The sequence below is a fragment of the Rhinoraja longicauda genome, chromosome 24, assembly GCF_053455715.1.
Source record: "Rhinoraja longicauda isolate Sanriku21f chromosome 24, sRhiLon1.1, whole genome shotgun sequence".
Classification (NCBI taxonomy): domain Eukaryota; kingdom Metazoa; phylum Chordata; class Chondrichthyes; order Rajiformes; family Arhynchobatidae; genus Rhinoraja; species Rhinoraja longicauda.
The window spans coordinates 8,585,727-8,611,100 of record NC_135976.1 but is presented as its reverse complement, the minus strand read 5'-3'; the positions used below and the strand labels follow the sequence as shown (position 1 = coordinate 8,611,100).

The window sequence follows — 25,374 nt, the reverse complement described above, 5'->3', positions numbered from 1 at the left end:
AGTCGATGGCCATTTAGGACCAAGAGGACACAAAATAGTTGTATCCAAAGTCATGATCTGCAGATATTTGTGGGGAACTCAAGCTCAAGTGAAAATTCTGCAGTCTCAAGAGCCACACAACCTACTCTTTCTCTTGTTATTCTTGTTGGTTCAAGGATTGCAAACAAGCAGCTCAATTGCTGAAACAAAGAGAATAAAGGGTTTTCTCACTTAACATTCACTGATGTATTTTCACAAGGGGGCGCTGAATATCAGTAAAGATCCTAGAACATTGGATTAATGCCAAAGAGTTCTAGCAGAATAATCTGTCTCAATTATTCAAATTTGTTGGGTTTAGCTATAGTAATGCAAGACATTACACCTTCGCTCCTCACGGTGCCATTCTGAGTCATTTGACATGCAGATCCAGTTAAACACTTCTTAATGCACCACCTAATAATTCCCAAAATGCTGGAGTAACTCAGCAGGTCAGGCAGCATCTCGTGAATTCCATTCACACCAGTTTATTGTTTTCTTTAGATTACATCTCAGAGCTGGAGGCTCAAGAACCCCTGTTAATCAATACAAATTAAAATAATAAAGACAGCTCTATTCTCTAGAAGAGATATCTGGAATTTTTCTTTGTATTATAGTTTTAGCATGATCAATAAAATAACACATCTACGAAGTTTAACTTAAAACCTGTAAACGTACAGCTTCTTGGAGTTCTTCTGAATCATTCATTCTGTGCACAACAAATGACTGCAATCTGCAATGGTCCATCAGGGACTACCCATTATTTAACTCTAACCATCAAATACTTGCCTGAACCAAGAAATTGGAAGGCTACACAATCCACACCAGACTTTCTGCATAAAGTTATACAGAAAAATAACTGCAACAAGTTCTGTGTCCATTTGAGATTTTACAACAGAAAATGGCTTTTGTTCTTTTGTGTAAATAGGAGTATTAAGTATATGCTACTTAAAGGACAATACTACAGCATTGGTCTTGGGCCAGCAAACAAGCATGAAATTCACACCATTTCGCTCAAGATTTGTAGTCCAAGTAAATCACTCACCACCTAACAGTAAGAACCCGAGCTCAATTATATCCCTTTTGACCTGATTTCTATTTTGCCTTTTCACATACGCCATTGTGTTCATATTCAATTTCTTTGAAAGTGGACTGAGAAATACAGCAAGGCAAGACCACGAACTAAGCCCGTTTATTTCTGGAGAACAAATCAGCTTGCACATATCTCACAGCTTATTTCAGTGTTCATTAACAATTCAAGTTATAAAGAGGCCAAAAAAATATAGCACTCAATATTATTTCAGTTCAGAAAAATTATGCACATATCATCAACATTGGTCTTAAGTTCCCAAGTGGATATTCACAATTTTTTGCATTTAACCCCTTGCCAGGATGTCAACAAAATAGAGAGAGTACAGAGGAGATTTACTAGAATGTTGCCTGGGTTTCAGCACTTAAGCTACAGAGAGAGATTGAACAGGTTGGGTCTTTATTCTTTGGAGCGCAGAAGGTTAAGGGGGGACTTGATAGAGGTTTTTAAAATTTTAAGAGGGACGGACAGAGTTGACGTGGGTAAGCTTTTCCCTTTGAGAGTGGGGAAGATTCAAACAAGGGGACATAACTTCAGAATTAAGGGACAAAAGTTTAGGGGTAACATGAGGGGTAACTTTTTTACTCAGAGGGTGGTGGCTGTATGGAATGAGCTTCCGGTGGAAGTGGTGGAGGCAGGCTCGATTTTATTATTTAAGAGTAAATTAGATAGGTATATGGATGGGAAGGGATTGGAGGGTTATGGTCTGAGAGCAGGTAGATGGGATTAGGTCGGAGAAAGTGTTCGGCATGGACTAGAAGGGCTGAACTGGCCTGTTTCCGTGCTGTAATTGTTATATGGTTATATGGTTATAATATACAGCCTAGACCATCCAATGTGATTTTTCTATTTTGAGATAGGGATATCAAAAAAACATAATTGTGCCATTATCACAAAATGGAAACACACTATTACTTTGAAAGTTATCGTAAACAAAATATTGTTGCATTGCAGTGTTAGGAAAACTGATTTTGTTGCCAATTTTACTTGGGAAATCCATGGCAATTTCATTTTCAGGGTCAATTTTCCTCTGTGATAATAAACCAAAAACACACAATTCGACACTGTTAGCAAATTGCCTCTTCTCCTGCCCAAGATTCTGGCCTCTTGCAATCTACAATAGAACATGATTTTCTCTGAAAAGGCCAACACAACAAAACAAAGAAAAGATATTGGTATCGTAGCAGAGCAATTAAAATCACCAGAGAGTAAGGATGAAAAAGAAACACCTTCAATAATAATGGTCCACCAGAGAAGAATATATTATGAAGTTTTTTCTCTATTAACAATACAGGAGTGGAAATCGACAAGAATGTCAGAGGACTGGAACCAATCCAATTGTCAGTTCGCACATCTCATGAAGTTTGATAGCAATCTCAGAAAATTACTGAGACAGACATCAAGTCTGAAGATAAAAGGAGCAGTGCATTGTTGAAGAAACAAATTCCCATGAAGCATTAAAACACGGATAATAAAAATCTTACACCAATATCTGAACTAAGCTCTTCAAGAGTGTTGGCAAATAATATAATAATATATTCCTTTATTCGTCTCACACTAGGGAAATGTACAGTGTTACAGCAGCAAAGTGGATCGCAAGAGATCATTCATTATAAATAAAAGATACATAAATTGTCATCAGTTTTCTATGTGTTCTTAGCTGTTATTGTTGACTCGTCTGCTGGGAGCAGTGCTGGTTGTGCAGTCTCACAGCAGCGGGAAGGAAGGACCTCCTATATCTCTCCTTCACGCACTTGGGGTGAAGGAGTCTGTCACTGAAGGAGCTACTCAGTGCAGTGATAGTGTCCTGCATGGGGTGGGAGTCGTTGTCCAGCAGCGATGTTAGTTTTGCCATCATCCTCCTCTCTCCCACCACCTGCACTGAGTCGAGGGGGCAACCCAGGTCAGAGCTGGCCTTCCTGACCAGCTTGTCGAATCTCTTCCCTTCCGCCGCTGAGATGCTGCTGCTCCAGCAGGCCACTCCATAGAAAATGGCCGATGCAACCACCGTGTTGTAGAAGGTCCTTAGGAGTGCCCCCTGCAACTCCAAAGGACCTGAGTCTCCTTAGCAGATAAAGTCTGCTCTGGCCCTTTCTGTATAGCGCATCAGTGTTTTCAGTCCAGTCCAGTTTATTGTTGAGGTAGACACCCAGGTACTTATAAGAATCCACCCTCTCGATGCCCATTCCCTGGATGTTCACCGGTGTCGGGGGGACATGGCTGTGCCTGCGTAAATCTACCACCATCTCCCTGGTTTTCCCCGTGTTGATCCGGTGGCAGTTCCGCTGGCACCAGTCCACAAACTCCTTGATCAGTTCTCTGTACGCCCTGTCCTCGTCGCCCGCGATGAGGCCGACGATGGCAGAGTCATCAGAGAACTTGTGTAGATAGGAGTCTGCAGAGCCGTGCCTGAAGTCCGCAGTGTACAGGGTGAACAAGAATGGCGCTAGCACTGTTCCCTGCACAACCCCAGTGCTGCACAATACTCCTCCACAGCCAAATATTAAGTCATGTGTGTAACTTACTGTTTACACAATAATGCTGCACATTCAAACGACAACAAAACAGTCAGTCATTGGATAGTGTGTTGGTTGATTCTGTGAATAAGTGGCATGACGGGTATATTCCAGATAATATGAAGAGTTTCTTTGTGCTTAAGCAAAAACATTGAAGTGCACATTCATCTGAATAACCAAACCAACTGGAAAGTAAGAATTTTAGCCAAAAATTATTCATTTATGCAAGCTTCAGTGTCTTTGAATTAGAAATTGCTTTTCTAAATGATTTTCTCAGAACTTTATTTGAGCACACAGAAAATATTCAGCTCTTGCCCCTGATCTCCCAGCCTCAGAATACTGTAGGCTGGTTGACAGAATGACAGGGTAGAATCAATTTTCTGCAGCCTTTGTTTCCATTGCCTGTCCATAACATCAGGACCAAACAGCACTGTACAAGATTCATTACACATTTTAGAGCTGATACTGTAAATTAGCATCTACAGTTCCTTGTATCTCCTCTAATCCTACTAAACAGTTCCAATGCTTTAAGGATGTTCAAGATCCTGTGAAAATTATTAGCAATTATTATTAGTCTGAAGAAGGGTCTTGACCCGAAAGTCACCTCTTTCTTTTCTCCAGAGATGCTCTCTGACACGCTGAGTGACTCCAGCTTTTTGGTCTATTTAAAATTATTAGCACAATGCTTCTTCTTCTGATAAAGCTAAAAACAAATGAGTGATTATCTTCCTGCAACATCCTGTTAGCATAGAATGTTTGATTACAAAAGACTATGTTGACAATAAGTTTACATTTCATTCATAACTTGACTTGGTATTAAAATATAATCAAGAACAAATTAAAATCCATTTGGTAATGGAAAATCCATGTGTTGCTAAAGTGTTCAATTTTAAATATGGCATTCAAACTGCGGCGAAATTCATAAAAAAATTAGTTTGATATACAAATTAAATCACAATTTACAAAGCCTGATTTTTGCTGATATAAGTAAACGTAAATGACATTAATCATTTTTCATGTTTAGACCACAAAGCTAGATTTGGAAATTAACCGCAATTGTGGAGTCGTTTTACAATTATGATAAGGAAAAATAAATTTAATTTAAATATGGATTTCAGAAGCGGTCAAGTCTATTGATGTGGTAATTTAAATCCTTGAAAAAGAGCATTAGATTCCAACTCACCCAAATAATAATTGGCCGACAAGAGCAGCATGGATTACAGCCAATCAACTGACCACAGTTAATGTTACGCCAAAGACTATTTTACAACAAAAACAATTCAAAAGATACAGAAATTTTCTGCAAAAGATTATTAAGTACTAACATGTTCCTAATCTGAGGAAAGACATTCTAGCCTTAGAGGGAGTACAGAGAAGGTTCACCAGATTGATCCCTGGGATGGCAGGACTTTCATATGAAGAAAGACCGGATAGACTGGGCTTATACTTGCTGGAATTTAGAAGACTGAGGGGGGGATCTTATTGAAACATATAAAATTCTTAAGGGGGAGGCTAGATGCGGGAAGATTGTTCCCGATGTTGGGGAAGTCCAGAACCAGGGGTCACAGCTTAAGGATAAGGGGGAAGTCTTTGAGGACCGAGATGAGAAAACATTTTTTCACACAGAGAGTGGTGAGTCTGTGGAATTCTCTGCCGCAGAAGGTAGTTGAGGCCAGTTCATTGGCTATATTTAAGAGGGAGTTAGATGTGGCCCTTATGGCTAAAGGGATCAGGGGGTATGGACGGAAGGCAGGTACAGGTTACTGAGCTGGATGATCAGCCATGATCATATTGAATGACAGTGCAGGCTCGAAGGGCCGAATGGCCTACTCCTGCACCTATTTTCTATGTTTCTATTAATGCTCGATAACATAGCATAGTGATCAGGGGAAACTGATTCATGGCAGTGGGAGAATGAAGGGAGATAATACATATGAAATTATACAATTTTAAAGAGGGTTCAAGAACAAATGCTGCAGGGCTGGGGAAGGGGAGGAATGTTGTGCATCATTTTTTTCAGACTGCAAGTGTTAACAAAAGATTTCGCAATGCGTGCTTCCTCAACATAGGGATTAAGATAGACCCCTGCAATTTACGGTGAACCTATAAAACACTGGTTCAGTGCAACACTAAATACAGTGACCAATTCTCTGACCATGATGCTTGAAGAACTGAACTTTTGGAGAAGATTTAGTTGAATGGTTTAATCACAGACAGAATGGAGAAAGCTTGGCTTCTTATCTTTTGAGCAGAGAAGGTTTAGAAGAGATTTGATCAGCACTTTTTAAAAGCATTAAGGGGTCAGACAGGTAAATCAGAATTCTTAAAGTCATGTGCTGTGTAGCCTTTCCCATTCGCATTCTACGAATCTGTCTAAAAATACTTCCTGTTAACAGCAATTTAATAGCTACCAGGTTTAGGGTTATTATTGTCATGTGTAACATGTGAGACAAGAGGTTCAAAAACGTGATCAGCAGGGATTCTAAGTGTAAGATTGAGCTTAAAACACAAACCAAATCTTCATTTCTTTTCAATCTTTCCCAAGGCAGACGGATTTACAAATTGTTGCTGATCTTTCAAAACTTAAATACTAGAGTACACTTGTGAATAGAGAATCTTGGATATACAATTTTTCAGAACAAAAGTTGAGTTGTCCGCTCCTCGGGTCTGCTCTGCCGCTCAGAAAAATCAGGGCTGATCCTGTATCTTAAATCCATTTCCCCACGTGACTCCTATACCATTTAAGCCTCAAAATGACCAACATTCTGTAGACCTTGGATTTGAATATACATTAAGCATCCTTAGAAAAATTAGTTCAGCCAATTTTCGGCATTCCATTTAGAATGAGAACTCAGCTGTAAAACATATACCTTTCCATTTACTTGAAGGTTCCTTTGTTGGAGATTTTGCAACTGTTGTGTCCTCATGGTGATCTATTATAGTTTGTACTTTGGACTGAAACTCTTGCAGCAGATCTTGGGCCCAATGTGCTCTGGATTCCATGGCTTCCGAGTGTCTAACCCAGTGTTTACAATTATCATCTGCAAGCGGAGACACATGAACTAATCATTAAAAAATACTTACGAAATGTAGTCTGAAATCCCTTTGGTAAGCTTTAAACATCTCTGTTAGACACCATCTTGGAACAATGTGAAGGTTTTAACCACCTCTCAATCAGCACTTTAAGTCCACATTTATAGTGAGGGCCCTTGAATGGCAATCTTGTGTTTGGTCTCAGATGTTTGCTGTATAAAACCTAATAGTTCCTATTCTTTGTTCAATTAATTTAATTTTGTTGGTCTGAGAGCACTGGAAAACTAATCTTGGCAGAGTTGGCTGCAAAATTCTATATCACAAGGAAGAATGCTGGAATAGATGCAATTTGATAAGAAATAAATGTATTCTCTATACATGTCCTTCCCAACTCAAAGTAATATACATTACATATCAAAGAAAAGCTTGACCACTTTCAGGCTGCAACTGAAACAAAGCAAATACTTCAACACGAATTAAACCTCCTTATAATTTTCACTCCATTAAAGTTTCATGTTATTACGTTGCAACTTGGCATAAAAAAGGCCAATTGAAAGCATCTGTAAGTTGATTTACTAGCTCAGTTCTTTACGCTAAAAAAGTACAAAAGCAAATTGAAAGCATTAATCATTTGATGTATTAGTTTAGATCTGGCTATAAAAAAAGTACTCACTCGCCCAATGGAAAGGGTAGTAATCCAGACTTAAATTTTTAAATGTTAACTGGATAGCTCCTCCAGCTATTCGATGTTTGGATCTTCCTACACACAAGAAAAAACAATAATTTACAGGCAAGATAAGGAATAAAACAGTGAATGCTGGAAATCCTCAACAAGTCAGATAACTTCTGGTGGCAAGAGAATCAGAATGAATGTTCATAAGTTCTGGGAGCAGAATTAGGCCATTCAGCCCATCAAGTCTACTCCACCATTCAAGCAGGGCTGATCCATCTTTGCTTCTCAACCCCATTCTCCCGCCCAAAATTGTTCACAATATTCCAAATGCGGTCTGACCAGTGTCTTATAAAGTCTCAACATTACATCCCTGTTTTTGTATTGAACTGAACTTGATAAGGGAACTCAAGGTAAAGGAACCATTAGGAGGTGGTGACCATAATATGATAAGTTTTAATCTGCAATTTGAGAGGGAGAAGGTAAAATCAGAAGTATCAGTATAGCAGTTGAACAAAGAAGACGATGGAGGCATGAGGGAGGAGTTGGCCAAAGTTGACTGGAAAGGGACCCAGTAGAACAGCCATGGCAGGAATTTCTGGGAATAATCCAGAAGATGCAGGATCATTTCATTCCAAAGAGGAAGAAAGATTCTAGCGGGAGTAAGAGGCAACCGTGGCTGACAAGGGAAGTCAAGGACAGTATATAAAACTAAAAGAGAAGACATATAACATAGCAAAGCTGAGCAGGAAGCCAGAGGATTGGGAAACATTTAAAGAACCACAGAAGGTAACTAAAAAGGCAATACGGAGAGAAAAGATGAAGTACGAAGGTAAGCTAGCCAAGAATATAAAGGAGGATAGCAAAAACATCTTTAGGTATGTGAAAAGGAAAAGATTAGTTAAGACAAATGTGGGTCCCTTGAAGACAGAAACAGGTGAATTTATTATGGGGAACAAGGAAATGGCAGACGAGTTGAACCGGTACTTTGGTTCTGTCTTCACTAAGGAAGATACAATCTCCCAGATGTACTAGGGGACAGCGGATCTAGGGAGGAACTGAAGGAAATTCACATTAGTCAGGAAATGGTGTTGGGTAGACTGGGGACTGAAGGCTGATAAATCCCCAGGGCCTGATGGTCTGCATGCTAGGGTACTCAAGGGGGTGGCTCTAGAAATCGTGGACACATTGGTGATCATTTTCCAATGTTCTATAGATACTGGATCAGTTCCTGTGGCTTGGAGGGCAGCTAATGTTATCCCACTTTTTAAGAAAGGAGGGAGAGAGAAAGCAGGGAATTATAGACCAGTTAGCCTGACATTGGTGGGAGGGAAGATGCTAGATACATCAATTATTAAAGATGTAATAGCGGCGCATTTGGATTGCAGTACAGGATCTGTCCAAGTCAGCATGGATTTACGAAGGGGAAATCTTGATGAATCTTCTGGAATTTTTTGAGGATGTAACAAGTAAAATGGATAAGGGAGACCCTGTGGATGTAGTATATCTGGACTTTCAGAAAGCCTTTGATAAGGTTCCAGGAGATTAGTGGGCAAAATTAGAGCACATGGTATTGGGGGTAGGGTATTGACATGGATAGAAAATTGGTTGGCAGACAGGAAACAAAGCGTAGGAATTAACGGGTCCCATTCAGAATGGCAGGTAGTGACTAGGGGGGTGCCGCAAGGCTCGGTGCTGGGACCGCAGCTATTTACAATATATATTAATGATTTAGATGAAGGAATTAAAAGTAACATTAGCAAATTTGCAGATGACACAAAGCTGGGTGGCAGTGTGAACTGTTAAGAGGATGCTATGAGGATGCAGGGTAACTTGGACAGGTTGGGTGAGTGGGTGCCATAAATGTGAGGTTATCCACTTTGGTGGCAAGAACAAGAAGGCAGATTATTATCAGAATGGGTGTCAGATTAGGAAAAGGGGAAGTGCAATGAGACCTGGGTGTTCTTGTACATCAGTCACTGAAAGTAAGCAGGTAGACACAAAATGCTGGAGTAACTCAGCGGGTCAGGCAGCATCTCAGGAGAGAAGGAATGGGTGACGTTTCGGGTCGAGACCCTTCTGAATAAATTAACTTAATGGCAATTGTGCACCAGCACTCCCAAGCCCCTTTGCCCTCCGATTTCTGAATTCTTTCCCCATTTAGTAAATAGTCTATGCCTTTATTCCTACTACCAAAATGCATGACTCCACGCTTTGCTACGCTGTTTTCCAACTGCCACTTCTCAGCCCACTCTCCCAACCTGTCCAAGTCCTGCAGAGTCCCTGCTTTCTCTACATGCTCCTCCACCTATCTTTGTATCATATGCAAACTTGGCCACAGAGCCCGCATCCAAATAATTGATATACAATGTGAAGAGCCGCGGCCCAGCACCAACCCCTGCGGTAAACCCCTAGTCACTGGCAGCCAACCAGAAAAAGCCCCCTTTTTTGCCACTCTGCATTCTGCCATCCAGCCAACCTGATATCCATGCTAGTATCTTCCCTCAGGTACCATGGGCTTTCATCTTCTTTAGCAACCTCATGTGCGGCACCTTATCAAAGGTGTTCTGAAAATGCAGGTAAACTACATCCACTGACTCTCCTTTGTCTATCCTGCTTTTTACTTCCTAATGTTTCAGATCACTGACTTTTTATCAGAGCTTCAGGCTTACAGTTAATATTTCAATCTGAAAAGCCAACTCAGTTTCATTTAACTAATGCTTTGTTTGATGGGCAATTCCAACATTGTGTTTTTTTCCCACAAATGTGAGAGTATCTGCAATAGGTTGTTAGTTAATTAATTAACATTAACTAATTAATGCATTGTGTAATTTTGCAAACACAAAATTCTTTAGCACAGCAGAAATTTGAAAGAAAAACAGGAAACATTGGAAATTCTCAAGTCAGTGGTACCTTAAAAGAAAAATATTAACATTTTAGGATCAACAGTATAGAAGTTGGATCTATTTTACAAAATGCTGGAGTAACTCAGCAGGTCAGGCAGCATCTCAGGAGAGAAGGAATGGGTGACGTTTCGGGTCGAGACCCTTCTTCAGACTGATGTCAGGGGGGCGGGACAAAGGAAGGATATAGGTGGAGACAGGAAGGAGAACTGGGAAGGGGGAGGGGAAGAGAGGGACAGAGGAACTATGTAAAGTTGGAGAAGTCAATGTTCATACCGCTGGGCTGCAAGCTGCCCAAGCGAACTGAGGTGCTGTTCCTCCAATTTCCGGTGGGCCTCACTATGGCACTGGAAGAGGCCCATGACAGAAAGGTCAGACTGGGAGTGGGAGGGGGAGTTGAAGTGCTCAGCTACCGGGAGATCAGGTTCGTTAAGGCGGACTGAGCGAAGGTGTTGAGCAAAACGATCGCCAAGCCTGCGTTTGGTTTCGCCGATGTAAAGAAGTTGACATCTAGAGCAGCAGATACAATAGATGAGGTTGGAGGAGGTGCAGGTGAACCTCTGTCTCACCTGGAAAGACAGCTTGGGTCCTTGGGTGGAGTTGAGGAGGGAGGTAAAGGGACAGATGTTGCATCTCCTGAGTTGTACAAGGCATCGGTATTGAGAATATTGCGTTCAGTTTTGGTCACCCTGTTATAGGAAAGATGTTGTTAAGCTAGTAAGAGTGCAGAGAAGATTTACAAGGATATTGCTAGGACTCAAAGGCCTGAACTATAGGGAGAGGCTGAGCAGGCTAGGACTTTATTCCTTGAGCACAGGAGGATGTGTGATCATAGAGGTGTATAAGATCATGAGAGGAATAGATAGGACAAATGCACCATCTTTTACCCAGAGTGGGGGAAAATCGAGAACCAAAGGATATAGGTGAGGGGAGAAAGATTTAAGAGGAACTCGTGCGGCAATTTTCTTTTTACAGGAAGGGTGGCAGGTAAATGGAATGAGCTGCCAGAGGAGGTAGTTGAGGCAGGTACTGACGTAATGTTTAAGAAACATTTGGACAGGTACGGATAGGATAGATTTAGAGGGATATGTGCCAAACGCAGGCAAGTGGGACTAGTGCAGATGGAGCACGCTGCTCAGTTGGGCAGAAAGGCCTGTTTCCACGCTGTACGACTCCATAACTTCCCTTATCAGAACTAACGTTGTATTTTCAGTTTAATGTGTCAACCTGTTTTTAATGATGCTGACAGACATACAAGATCTTTCTGTGATGACCTCTTCTCCTGTCTCCAACTTTCCTCCCCCTGGGGACTCCCCTGGACAGCCATCTATCCTCTCTGGACTTTTTTTTATCTCTAACTGCTGGCAAGAAATCAAGTGTTGATTTAGCTACTCCCATTACCAACTCTAATCTCATCCCCTCCGATGGCCAAGCCCGCCGCTCACTTCACAACAATCCCCATATTATCATCTAACTCACCGTCAAGGGAGGTGCCGCTGTTGTCTGAGGGCTACAACTAAAGCTAAAGCTCCCGTTGTGGGCTGACCTCTCCTGTGCCGAGGCCATCTCTCAGACACCCCTTGACATTGAGCCTACAGATGAGCACCAGGCCATTAGCTCCAGGATTATCTCTGATTTCATCACCTCTGGCGATCTGCCCTTCGCAGCCTCCAACCTCATCGTTCCCCAGCCCCGCATGGCCCGCTTCTACCTCCTCCCGAAAGTCCACAAGCAGAACTGCCCTGGCCAACCCATTATTTCTGCCTGCTCTTGCCCCACTGAGCTCATCACCACATACCTTGATACCCGCCTTGTCCAATCCCTTCCCGCCTACATTCAAGACACCTTGCACACGTTCAACTCTAACAACTTTCAGTTACCAGGCCCCCGTTCACTCATCTTTACTATTGACATTCAAAAAGCTGAAGAAGAGTCCCGACCCGAAACATCACCCAGAGATCTCCAGAGATGCTGCCTGACCCAGAGTTATTCCAACATTCTGTGCCGATCTTTGGTATAAACCAGTATCTGCAGTTCTTTGTTAATACCAAATATTTCTAAAATGTTTCATTTTGGTTCCATTTCTTTTATTTTCTCAGCTGTTAATGCTATGTGTTCGTTTTGGTAGGCCCAAAATCCCACGTGGTTATCTATTTAATGTGACATTTACAAGAGAACTCATCTCATAATGCAACATTTTTTGAAAAGGGGAATCATTTTATATTCTATGCTCAACACTTCAATTTGGGTCTTAAAACCATAGACCTGTAATCCAAGCGAAGGTTAACATTATTTGAGGTGGTAAAGAAGAGCTGCAAACTATTTGAATCAAGAACACTGAGAATATTCTTTTAATTAAAAATTACTCACCTCCAAATCACTTTAATCTCACGTTTCATTACATCTAACAAGTACAATAAATTTATGAGGCTTTTATGACAAAATCCTCCTTTCTTAACAAATAGTTTGTTAAGAAAGGAGGATTTTGTCATAAAAGGCTCAAATTTATTGTACTTGTTAGATGTAATGAAACGTGAGATTAATAGTGTTACAGAATAACCATTGGTCTGCATAAAATCGCTATTTGCAAACATCTGGCATCATTAAATACCTTAGAAAGACAAAATGCTTGAGTAACTGAGTTAGGCAGCATCACTGGAGATGATGGAGAGGTGATGTTTCAGTTCTGGGCCCTTACTCAGTCTGAGTGCAGTGGAGGCGGGAAAGAAAGTTGGAAAAGAGGAGAGGCAGGAGAGAGCATGGCCAGAAACAGGTGAACACATGCAAGGGGGGTTATTTGAAAGGCAGATTATTGGACAAAATGAAAAGACAGGTGTGAGACCAAAAAGGTGAAAGAGCTACAAATTGTGAAACTTGAGGGTAGAAAAGTTGTGAAATGTGTATCCAGTGGAAAGGATGCAGGTGCAGGAGGAGGAGGAGGAGGAGGAGGGGAGAAACCAGTGCAAGGTCAGCCAGGGTTCAGAGGAAAGGAAAGAAAGTGGGTGGGGGTCGGAGGAAAGGGGCTGTTTGCGTGCAAGTTAATAACAATAATTGGAGAATTCAATGTTCATACCTTTGCGTTATAAGCTACCCACGTGGAATATGAGGTGCTCTTCCTCCAGTTTGCGTGGGGCATCACTCTGGCAATGGAGGTGGGCCAGGACTGAAAATCAGCATGGGAACATGAAGAGGAGCTAAAATGGTTAGCAACCAGCAGATCCAATAAGCCTTGGTAGTCCGAGAGCAAATGTTTGGCAAAGCAATTGTCAAGTCAACACTTGGTCACGCCAATGTGCAGGAAGCCATATCGGGAACACCGGCTGCAGTGGATGAGGAGAGAGGTGCATGTGTACCTTTGTCTCACCTGGAAGGACCTAGGGTCCCTGGATGGAGGAATAGAGGTAGGTGTCACATCTCCTGCAGTTGCAGGGGAAAGCACCTGGAGAGGGGGTGGTTTAGGTGGGAAGGGATGAGTGAACTAAGGGATTGCAGAGGGAGCGATATCTGCAAAAGGTGGAAAAGGATAGAGATGGGATGATATGACTGAAAGTGGGATCACATTGGAGGTGACGGATGATGTGTCGAATGTGGAGGCTGGTGAAAGGAGTGAAAGGCAAAGAGCAGGGGGACTCTATCCTTGTTCCATGTGGCAGGAGTGAGAGTGAGAGCAGAGTGACGGACAAAGAGCAGATGCTGGTGAGGGATCTATCCGTGATTGCTGAGGGGAAACCACGTTCACTAAAGAATGAGGACATGTTGGACGTCCTCGAGTGCAAAGCCTCATCTTGGCAGCAGATGCGGCGGAGACAGAGGAATTTGGGGACAGCATCTTTGCAAGAAGAGAGGAAGTGTAGGTTAGATAACTGTAGGAGTCGGTAAGTTTAGAGTAGACTTCAGTCAAGTCTCTCCCCTGTGATGGGGACAAAAAGATCAAGAGTAGAGAGGTGTCAGAAATAGTCCAGGTGAATTTGAGGGCTATTTTTTCACAGCTGCTCCATCTCTGGCCATTGTCCAATAATCTGCTTGTCACCCCCCCCCCCCCCCCTGACCTGTGTGCACCTATTACTGACAATACTCTATCCTGACCCTCTTCTTTTTCCAATTTTCTTTCTCCCCCCCCCGCAATCAGTTTGTAGAAGGGCCGGACAGGAAACGTCATCTATCCATGTTCCCCAGAGATGCTGCCTGACCCGCTGAGTTATTCCAGCATTTTGTGTCTTTCTTTGATTTAACCAGCACCTGCAATACCTTGTTAATATCATTAAGTACCTTCTTCCGTTGATAAACCATCATCACAAATATGCAAATCCAGGCGTGAGAAATGACTGTGATAAGACGATTCTTTCACATCATACATTTCAAAGTACTGGCTAATGCTGTTTGTGCTGTTACTCGTATGTGCTGGTTGTGTTCGTTGCTGATGAGCACTAGGTGTTATGCCACTAGTCTGTAAAAGATGACATTCATAACTTTAACCAATATGTTATTGTTAAGCTGCAATCAATTTAAAATGCAAATATAGTCAAGCTAATACTTGACTGCCAAACTGACCACTGCCGAACTCACTGAAAGACAAGTGGCTCTGAAAGAGGTATGCAATTGTTAAAAAAATAATAGGTAGCACCGAAATTGTCAGACATTGTTGTTCACGTTTAGGAACATAAGCTGCCAGATGCACTCAACAGAAGCAAAGGATTTATGGGGAAAGGTTTCTTTACTTTCTACCACATGCCTTAAAATTAAATTGCCTACATTTTGTAAAACTGAAATCATTCAAACAAGTATTTATTGATTTGAAACAAGTATTTATTGATTTATTGATTTATTGATTTGATTTGAAATTTATTGATTTATTGATTTATTGTTTTCTAAAATCCTATCATTGTTCCAAAAATTGTATGTAAAGTCTTAAGTATGCAACAGTGCAAAATAAAACTGCACTTGTTCTATTTTCTTCTAGACCACAACAACCAAGTGAAATGTTGGATCACAAATGAATTCTACCCCATCCAAGTATTCAAATATTTTCAGACTTACTCATTGTTTTATTCCACAAAGTAAACTAACAAGTAAAATATACAAAGATGGATTAGGAAAAATTTGTCAAAGCATCTATCTATTATTATATTACTGAAACTCTCATCTTCTATGTTTGTATGTATATATATTTGCATGTTCCCGAAATACAGCCAAAACCGTACACAATAGCGCAACAATTTTAGGCCCACTTTACTCACCATTGGCCTGCGGTGTGCAGCAGCAAGTTTCATTCAAATTGTTGTTATATTTTAAAAGTTATTCACTTTGTAAACTTTTTACTGTGAATGGGCCTGTGCAGTTGGGGCCAGTTGATCTAATAATCATGTGTTCATCTTGTGTCACAACGGTAAGATCGCTGCTGGATTTGCGTGTGCGCAGTTGTGGGAGGACCGGCGCCTATCCCGGCGTGCCCCATGCCTGACCTTCTTCCCATGGTGCAACACGGCGGCAGAGGGTCAAAGAAGTTGGCCGCCGGCATCTTCCGCGATTGGCACCTGGGGCCGAGGTGAGTGGCTCCCTCTCCCCCCTCGCTTGCCCCCGACCCCAGGGGAGACTCCCAGACCGGCAACGGGTCCATGGGTCGTCAGTTGAGGGAGGGTTGCCGGGCCCGCAGGAGAGGTTTGGACTCAACGGGCCAACAGGTCGTCTGGTAATAACTAAAAACGTACTATTGGAAGTACGGTATGCTCAATTTCAAGTTCCCCATTCACATCTATTGACTGGTTACTTTTCCTATCATTGCATGACAGATATGAAGTATATGCAACAACGAAAGTCAGAATTTAAAGTACTCCAACTCCCAAAAAGCAACTTTGCCACTAAAGAGTTAAAATGTTTAGTCTCATGCTTCTAGTTTTAATTGGAGACCTTTAAAATGTATAATTATCGCTGTACAATCTCTTTGACACTTACTGAATATAATTTGATATTCAATTCACTTTTCAAAATTATATTCCTATGCAGTCCTTGCAAAATGTTCCCTCCATGTCTCCGCCTGATTGTTCCAGTGGCACAGAATTGCATGACTGTTTCACTTAGGAAGTTGCAAAATATTACCAGCAGCAGGACTGGTTGCTCTCATTGCTTAGAGGGTATTTCCAGTAAAAAATAACATTTCTTTTTCAGGGGAATGTACAAAAACCCCTCGGGCCAATAAAAAATCCCAAATTTTCACCCTTCACCAAGATAACCACAAAATTAATCAGATTTGTGTCAACACTCATGTGAAAATTTAATTCTAAGCTTACTCATATGCATTGATTAGAATCTTGGTTGTTGAATGTATTTTGAATCATTATAGGTCCAGATTTAATCTTCCACACACTCCTTTTAGAACTTGCATAGATCCTATGAAATCCAGTTAAATATCAGACCATTAATGTCCTAATCTATTTTATCTTAGTCATTAGGTACATTATAACTAAGATCATCTTCAATCAAAGAATACCAACTCATCGGTGATAAAAACACATACGTTGAAACATACGTATCTTATACATGGAAAAAAACATTTTCAATAAAGTATGACATCCAAATCAAATATATACTTCAACACAATGCTGACCATGTTGAAAGTTTGAACCACACGTGTCCTGTGTCATGTCATCTCATAAACATTTCCCTTCACTGTAAACTCCATTTTATAAACTCTACACCAACAAATGTGGTCATTGAGAAAAAGGTCAAAAGGTAAACCTCAACTGGACCAAAGTCAAGTTGGACAGTCAAAACACTGACCTTGCAGGCAGTGCCCATATTTATAATACTGGAGGAAAAATAATCTAATCGTTGGTATTTCCGCTAACAGGAGGGTGAAATAAAGGTTTCAAAGGCCAATTTCAGAAATTACACAATTGTAAGAAAAGGGACAAAAGTATTTAAAACTTTCAGAACTTGATTGCCATGTAACGACAACAGTAAAAAAAAAACCCCCACCTACGTTGATTCCTCGATAATTAAATTCAGCCGACAACATGGCATGAGAGCAAATATTTCTACCATTTGACTACGGACGAAGAGTTTATGTTGGAGTGGTCGAACTTAAGAAAATATAGGAAAATGTAAGACGTCCTTTGTTGCAAGTTTTGCTTCCTTTAGTTTGAGTGATAATATTTTCTAATTTACTGTAGAACTCTGGGGATATTTCAATATTTTGTTTCCTTAAATGGTTAAGCAAAGTTCTGTGGAATTTGCAAATGTTGACAACGTAGTGGCACTTAATCAGTGATGTAAAGAGGAATATAACTATTTCCGAAGATAGACACAAAAAGCTGGAGTAACTCAGGCAAGCAGCAGGCAGTAACTCAGGTCAGGCAGCAACGTTGGAGAAAAGGAATAGATGACGTTTCAGGTCGAGACCCTTCTTCAGACTGAGTCAGGGGAAGGGAAATGAGAGATATAGACAGTGATATTGAAAGATATAGAACAAATGAAAGATATGCATAAAAGTAACGATGATCAAGGATACGGTCCATTGTTGGCTGTGGGCGAGGTACAAATGAGATATACAAACAATGAAACTCAACAGGACAGTGAAACTAGTACAACGATTAGAGTGAAGGGATGGAGAGAGAGAGGGAATGAAAGGGTTACTTGAAGTTATAGAAATCAGTATTCATACCGCTGGGTTGTCAGCTGCCTAAGGTAAATATGAGGTGCTGTTTCTCCAATTTGCATTTGGCCTCACTCTGACAATGGTGAAAGCCCAGGAAAGGAAGGTCAATATGAGAATGGGAAGGGGAGTTTAAGTGTTTGGCAAACAGGAGATCATGTCGGCCTAGGCGGACTGAGTGAAGGTGTCCAGTGAAGCGATCACCCAGTCTACGTTTGGTCTCGGCGATGCATAAGAGTCCACACGTGGACTCAAGCGCTGTGCTTTCCAAGTGCTATTTCACACGTTTGATTCGGGGGACTTTTAAAGTCCACATGCAATCGGACCCAGAAACACAAGGCCGAGATTGCAGATGAGCACCATGGTTCCATTCCCAGGTCACGCTGTGCAATGGACATATGACAGTGCTGCTGAGGTATTCAGACAGTTCAACAACGTAACCATATGGCTTGTGAGGTAATGATGCCAACAGCAAAAGTGGTTACTCATTGAATGCTAAAAGTACAGCACAGAACATCAGAGCAAAACGTTTACAATTATAAATCACATTAACTTTGCATTTTTACTGCAATTCAATTACTAAACAAAACATGGATAGGCGGTCGAAGCGATATTTAAATGCTTGTAGCCATTTTAATTTCATCTGGTTAACCTGTCTACCGTTTGCTCAAAACGGTACTTGCATTGCATAATACAGGGGCTACCCGGGATACAGAAGACCTGGCTTATGGAAATCAGACTTGACACAAATCCTTCCTACGAACTCGAAATATGTATCAATAATCAATATCTCTGTGAAAACAAATCTGAAAAATTGTACTTGATCATGGATGTTTGTCGTAGAGTCTTTAAAGTTTAACGTTGAATAGTTTTACTGAAAACTTGTCCCTTTGGACAAACATCCAGGGCTTCAAATGTGACTTTATTAAAAAAACATCTTGTTGGAATTTTGTTGCCCTTTTGTGACATCTGCAGCAACTGGCTGCAACTGAGTAAACTTCTGCTATTTCTGTTGCCCATTGGTTTACCAGTACTCAGAAATTGTTCATTTCTGACATGGACAAAATTGGTTCACGGAGAGTTCCGCATGCCATAAAAGTGATTGTTTTGGTCAGCTACTTTCAAAATAAGATATCTCACATGTAATTGCAGTCCAGATAATAGCTGTAATACCTCACAAGCAACTTTAGTTACAAGCCATGCTTAATTTTGACAAAGTGCAGAAAATACATCAATTACATTGCTCTGAAGCCAAAATGAAATAGTTCATACGTCTTGTATCTTTAAAGCCATTTGCAAGGCAAAGACCTACTTTAATAAATATTACAATACTACACGAAATAGAAGGAAATGCATTGGGGAGAAAATAGGTAAATTGATACTTAATTTTAAATCTACAAGTGAAAGAAGCCAATTTGAGGAAAGTTGTAAATTAATATATTTCTCAATTCAAATTACTTGGAAACAAACTGCTGAATCTTATTTGCACTAACCGCAGCTGTGTCTGGAGCCATTCGTTTCCGCTGCTGGGCAGAATTCTCCATGGCCTCGCTGAGGGACTGCGCATATTCAATCATTGCTTTCAATTGCGAGTCAGTCAGAACCCAGAGCAAATCATCCAACAGGAACATGAGCTTCGAGCCCACTACGTTACAATCCTTCATCTGATTAAAAAAAAATATATATATATTATTTTCCCACGCTTGTTTGATGAGTAATCTGTGCAAAGAATCTTCTGTGGTAATTGAAATCCAGAATTTTAAGATTTTTACTGATAACATTCTTTCCTTCCTCTTCAGTCAGGATTATTATCTTAGATAGTTATCTGGTAGAATATTAATGAATAATCTTGTACAAATTTGCAGATTCACAATAATCTATCAACTTTGTTCACATTGATCAACACTGGTCTTTATTCAGTAACATTCAGAATTGTCAACTTCATTTTCCAAATCACACCATGGCCTTGCCTCATCTTACCTCTGTTCCCTAGTTTTAATTAGCACACGACTACTGGACTGTTCTTCTATCGCCTCTCAGCACATTTCAGCAATCCCGTCTCACACAGCTTTCCTTCTATTTCTTTCTTCTTATAAACTACCCTGAAATCTCTTCCATTTTAACATTTGAAGTAGGTTGATGTCAAGTTCTGTTTGATAATCCTCCCGAGAAACACCTCAGGCTGTATTGCAGTTTTAAACAGTGCTAAATTAAAATTTGTTGTAGATTAGTACTAAACAGTGAAAACACACAGCTGTCATGATTGGAATATAGCTCTTTACTCAAATATTAACATCCAATAACCAACTTACTCAATGGTCCTGCTAAACCACTACAAGATCAAATTAACATTTTCATAGAAAATCTTTTTTAATTTTGTCCCAAAATGCAACAAGTACACATCTATACTACCAATTATCTCCTTCTTCCTGGAATTCTGCTGCATAAGAGGGAGCAACCAAATGCATGGAACAAACTAGATTTAACTGCTAATCAATGATAAACCACATTTCTCATCGACATAGAGTAACTTAGATACAGAACAAAATTAAATATTACTACATATTACGATTAGATCCACCTAATGAAAGGTGTAACAAACCTTGCGTTCTCTATCTTATCAGTTCAGATACTCTATCACAATGAAAATGTTCTTATCCTGCGATAGTTTGCCAGAAGATTGGACTTCATTGGCCTCTGGATGACAAACGGAAAAGAGTCATCAAAGTACTCCAGTTCCGACCTCACTGAAGCCTTTGACTCGCATCATCTGAAAAGTTCCAAGAAGCACTCTCCTCAAATTCAGCTGCCCACATAATTTTGTCTCCATTTTACATCTGCTTCATGAGGCCAAACAAGTCTTGACACGAACAAACAGCTCTACAACAGAGCTATTCTCAGTGAAGAATAGTATTGCTGTTCCAGACACATGTAGCAATTTTTCCCAGCATAGCTGTGCCTCACTTCCAAAACACTAGTTGTGGGGTGAATAATGCTAATCTTTAGAACTATTAGAATCTATTTAGGCTACAGTTACTTCATGAAAGAACTGAAATAACCCAAAACTCAGTGGTCAAGTGAGTAGATGCTTGTGTCTACGCTTGCTCAGAGTTGCAAACTCCATCTTGTTTGTGAAGAGTGGGCCTTACATTCAATGTTCACGAAATGAAGAATCTATACTCGCCCACTATATCACAATGCCCACTGACAGTGAACAATGCCCACTGACAATTGCTGTTCCAAGTCATGGAAGTCACTTGGCAGCATAGACTATCATCTATAATGAAATTCATCATTGTTTTCAATGCACCAGCACATCCATAAAGGAAATGTGAAGATCAAAACCTCAAATCTAGCACACAACTCATGGTCTGTCTGCTATTGCCTTCGTCCATCCTGGAGATCTGGGATACCGACAACACGCATTGTAAAATACTGGAAAAATACAGGAAAAAATACCACTTTTGCTATCTCTGCTGAGGTCCTCCAAATCCACTTGAAGGAAATAAAACCTATTGTCTTTGTCATCTCCTTGGCCAACACCCCCAGCAATACGTTCTTAATTATGTTCAATTGGGTCTGTTGGACAGGCCACATAATTCACATTATTGACACCATTCTGTAAAAATTGAGCTCAGAGTAAAGTCTCTGATAAGGGTAGAAGGGTATCAGACAGACAGAGGATAAGATTGAAGGATGTGCTCAAAGATTCAGTTTTGCAGCTGAAAGCTGTTAGCATCCCAAGGTGATTACTCATAATAGCTGCACAGAAAGTAAGGCAGACACTCGTGGACTGGCCATGTGGAGGACAAGTGCGAGGCCTCAGCTTGAGGTTTTTGCGAAGAGGGTGGTGGCAGGTTAGGGTACAGTCTATGTTTTCTCTTTCTTTTGTCAAGCTTCCTTGGTCGAGTGCAGTACAGATGGCAGCTTGGGCTGTGTATGGTCTATTTGCAGGATATGGGAAGACTACACCTGTGTGAGGGAACTATAGACCAGTGAGTCTAATATATGTGGTAGTTAAGTTACTGGAGAGGATTGAGAGATAAAATAAAAAATGCATCAAAGTGGCAAAGAAATATTTGGATGGAGTCCAGGCATCAAAAGTACATAAAACACTGCATAAATGGTGAAGTGTACTACCTCAACAACAACCAACCCCTTCTCCCCAACCACACTTCTGCCCCACCCACCTTGGGTCCCTACTCCAGAAATGGCTAAGTCTGTGATTCCTTCATTGTTCTTATTGGTAACACTTCGAAGCCACAGAACAAGAGTGGAACCAAGTTTACTTTGAACTACATCATTGTAGTTCAATACATTCAAAACTCCGCTGCCCGTCTACTCACACACACCTCGATCCGTGACCATATCACCCCCGTCCTTTATAAACTCCACTGGCTCCCCATCCCCCAGAGAATCCAGTACAAAATCCTCCTCATAACCTACAAAGCCCTCCATAACCTGGCCCCATCCTACCTGACCGACCTCCTCCACAGGCACACTCCCACCTGCACCCTCCGCTCTGCCGCTGCCAATCTCCTATCCCCCCACATCCGGACTAAACTCAGATCCTGGGGGGACAGGGCTTTCTCCATCGCTGCTCCCACCCTATGGAACTCACTACCCCAAACCGTTAGAGACTCCCCCACACTCACCACATTCAAAACATCGCTGAAGTCTCACCTGTTCAGTACTGCCTTCAACCACTGAAGGTCACCTCACCTTCTGTCTCCTTTCTCTGTTCATTTATTTATTTACTTATTTATCTATTTATTCATTTCCCCTATGTTCTCAAAATCTCTGTAAAGCGTCTTTGAGTATATGAAAAGCGCTATATAAATAAAATGTATTATTATTATTATTATTATTGTCATCTTGGGCTGTGTAGATGTACATTTTTGTTCAATTATTTGGTCATGTTTTAATATTTAATTATCATTTCTTAATATAAAATAAAACTGTCCATGATATTCCTCTGCAAAATCAACCCATTCTAAGAATATGAAACTCAATTGATTTCCTTGACACAACGTGTCTTCTATTTGAGCAAGTGCTAGTACTGGGAAAACTCAATACAGCAGTGCAATGTCTTCATTGGGTACATTTATCACCAGGCACAGTTCAGTGCAATACTTTTATCATTAACCAGTGATGATATGTATGAATGATACGAGCACGGAAGCTGGCAAGTACATACCCTTCTCTTGAGGACAAGTCTGATTTTAGATTGATTGGTGATGAGTCGGAGTGGTGAGCTGATAATGCTCTGATCACCTGGGGTGGCATCAGCTTCAACACGAAGTGTTTGCCAGTTTATTTCTTTAAAAGTCAAAACCTGTTAAACACATTACAAAGTTTCAATTAGAATGGTCTAATTCTAAAAAGGACAAGTCACTAAAATTACTCATCCCTTGTCATACACCAACTTGCTATTCACAGATCTGCACTTTCACAAGATGGGGCCCAGTTGCCATCTCAGATCGTTTTAGAAGATTTGAGTTGCACGAAAACACCTAAACCCCCCCCCAGGAATGTGAACAGTTGTAAAGGACTGCTGGGGTCCCTGGACGGATGGGAGAGAGGAGGTATTGCATCTCCTGTGGATGCAGGGGAAAGAACTTGGGGAGGGGCTGTTTGAGTGGGAAGGGTTGACTGAACCAAGGAGTTGTGGAGGGAGCACTCTCTGCAGAAGGCAGAAAAGGGTGAGGATGGGAAGTTGGGACTGGTGGTGGGATCTTGATGAAGGTGGCGGAAATAATGGTGAATGATGTAATGAATGCAGGGTCTGGAAGGGTGGAAAGACAAGGACCAGGGAGGCTTGTATCCTTGTTCAATGTGGGGGTAGGGAGAGTGAGAGCAGAACTACAGGATACAAAGGAGATGCAAATGAGGGATCCATTTATGACAGCAAGGGGGAAACCATGTTTGCCAAAAAAAGAAGAAATTTTAGATGGCCTAGATTGGAAAGGCTCATCTTGTGAGCAGATGCAGAAGTTGAGTGGAGGAGAGTAAGGAATAGCATCTTTGCAAGAGGGTGGATGGAGGTGTAGTCACGTTAACTGTGGGATACGAGAATGATTTGATCTAAAAACTTCAATTGTTTTAAAATCAAATGTTGCTCAACATACAAGCACAGCAAATTGGCTGCATTTGCTCCTTCATTACAAAAAGCAAAACATTCAACATGTTCCAAGAATTCAATCAGGGTCCCACACTACATTGGACAGCTCAGTCGCTCACTGGCTTGTCTGCCGAGTGATTGTTAAGAGGGTAGAAATGAAGTGATGGGGATAAGCGCAAGGCAATGTTAATAGCCTCATATTGTTTCAGTGAAGAAATTAGTTATGTTATGAAGTTTTAGATGAGAAAATCATAATCATACTATGAGCCAAATATGTTTTGCAACATACGAGGAATTTGAATTGCCATACAGTCATAACAATAAAAAGCACCAGGACACACAAAATACTTTTTAACATTAACATCCACCACAGTGACTCCTCCACATTCCTCACTGTGATGGAAGACAAAAAAAAGTTCAATCTTCTTCCCTTCTTTGTTCTCCCGCGGTCGGTGGCCTCGAGCTTTCCCTTGTCGGGACAATCTTGGCTCCCGCAGCCAGCAGTTGAGCCCTCCATGTCGGGGCGATCAAGCACCTGCATCGGGAGGGAACCTCAGCTCCCCCGCGCCGGGTGATCTGACCCCGGGTCAGGGCTGGTTGAAACCCTCTGCGACTTTGGGGCTTCCCGACATCGGTCTCTACCCGAGACTGCGAGCTCCTCGATGTTGAAGTCCGCAGGCTGCAGTTGTAGAGTCGATCACAGGCAAGGGATTGCAGGCTCAGATGGCAAATCCACAGTCAAAGTCAGTTTCGAGTAAGGCTGCCAGCTCCTTGATATTAAGCCGCAGAGCGACCGGTGATACCATCCAGAAAACAATTGCATCTCCGGCAAAGTAAGAGATTAAAAAAAGTTTCCCCCGACCCCCTACCCCACCCCCCACATAAAACAAACCAGAGAATATTAACACAAACTTTTAAAACACACTAAAAATAACAAAAAAGATGAAAAGACAGACAGGCAGACAGACCGTTGGCGAGGCTACCATCGCTGACAGCGCCACCTGGTAAAACGAATGATATATGCTCAGAAATCTAGTTATTGCGCAAAACATGGTCCCACTCCTACGAAAGTAAACTTAAAACATTATTGCCAGTCAGTTAAGAAAGAAGTTTATTGGCCAGGAAAATAACATTTAAAGTCAGCTCAACCATTGCAACACAATCCTGCACAAGGGATCTCTCAGGCATTGCAAAAACACGAGTTACATTAAAAAAAAAAGACAATGATCCATTTTATCATTTTGAAAATGAGTTAACCATGTCCTGGGGCTAATTGGTAAGAGTGCCTCAGTGGAAGATATTGATTACATTTTATAATGGACAGCTCGTTCAGCATCATGGGCAAGTTGAAACCATTTCTACACTTGCTGTGAAT

The 25,374-nt window shown here is 41.1% G+C and overlaps 1 protein-coding gene across 1 annotated transcript in view; it reads right to left on the bottom strand.

The window, feature by feature from the left end:
* bltp3a (bridge-like lipid transfer protein family member 3A) overlaps positions 1 to 25,374 on the bottom strand; it is an 81,548-nt gene that overhangs the window by 40,351 nt on the left and 15,823 nt on the right. The window contains exons 6-10 of the mRNA XM_078420952.1: positions 23,076 to 23,213; positions 19,372 to 19,542; positions 14,497 to 14,674; positions 7,328 to 7,414; positions 6,492 to 6,662 (exon numbers count right to left, since the gene is read on the bottom strand). Of these exons, the coding sequence (XP_078277078.1) occupies positions 6,492 to 6,662; positions 7,328 to 7,414; positions 14,497 to 14,674; positions 19,372 to 19,542; positions 23,076 to 23,213 (745 nt within the window). The remainder of the gene's footprint in view (positions 1 to 6,491; positions 6,663 to 7,327; positions 7,415 to 14,496; positions 14,675 to 19,371; positions 19,543 to 23,075; positions 23,214 to 25,374) is intronic.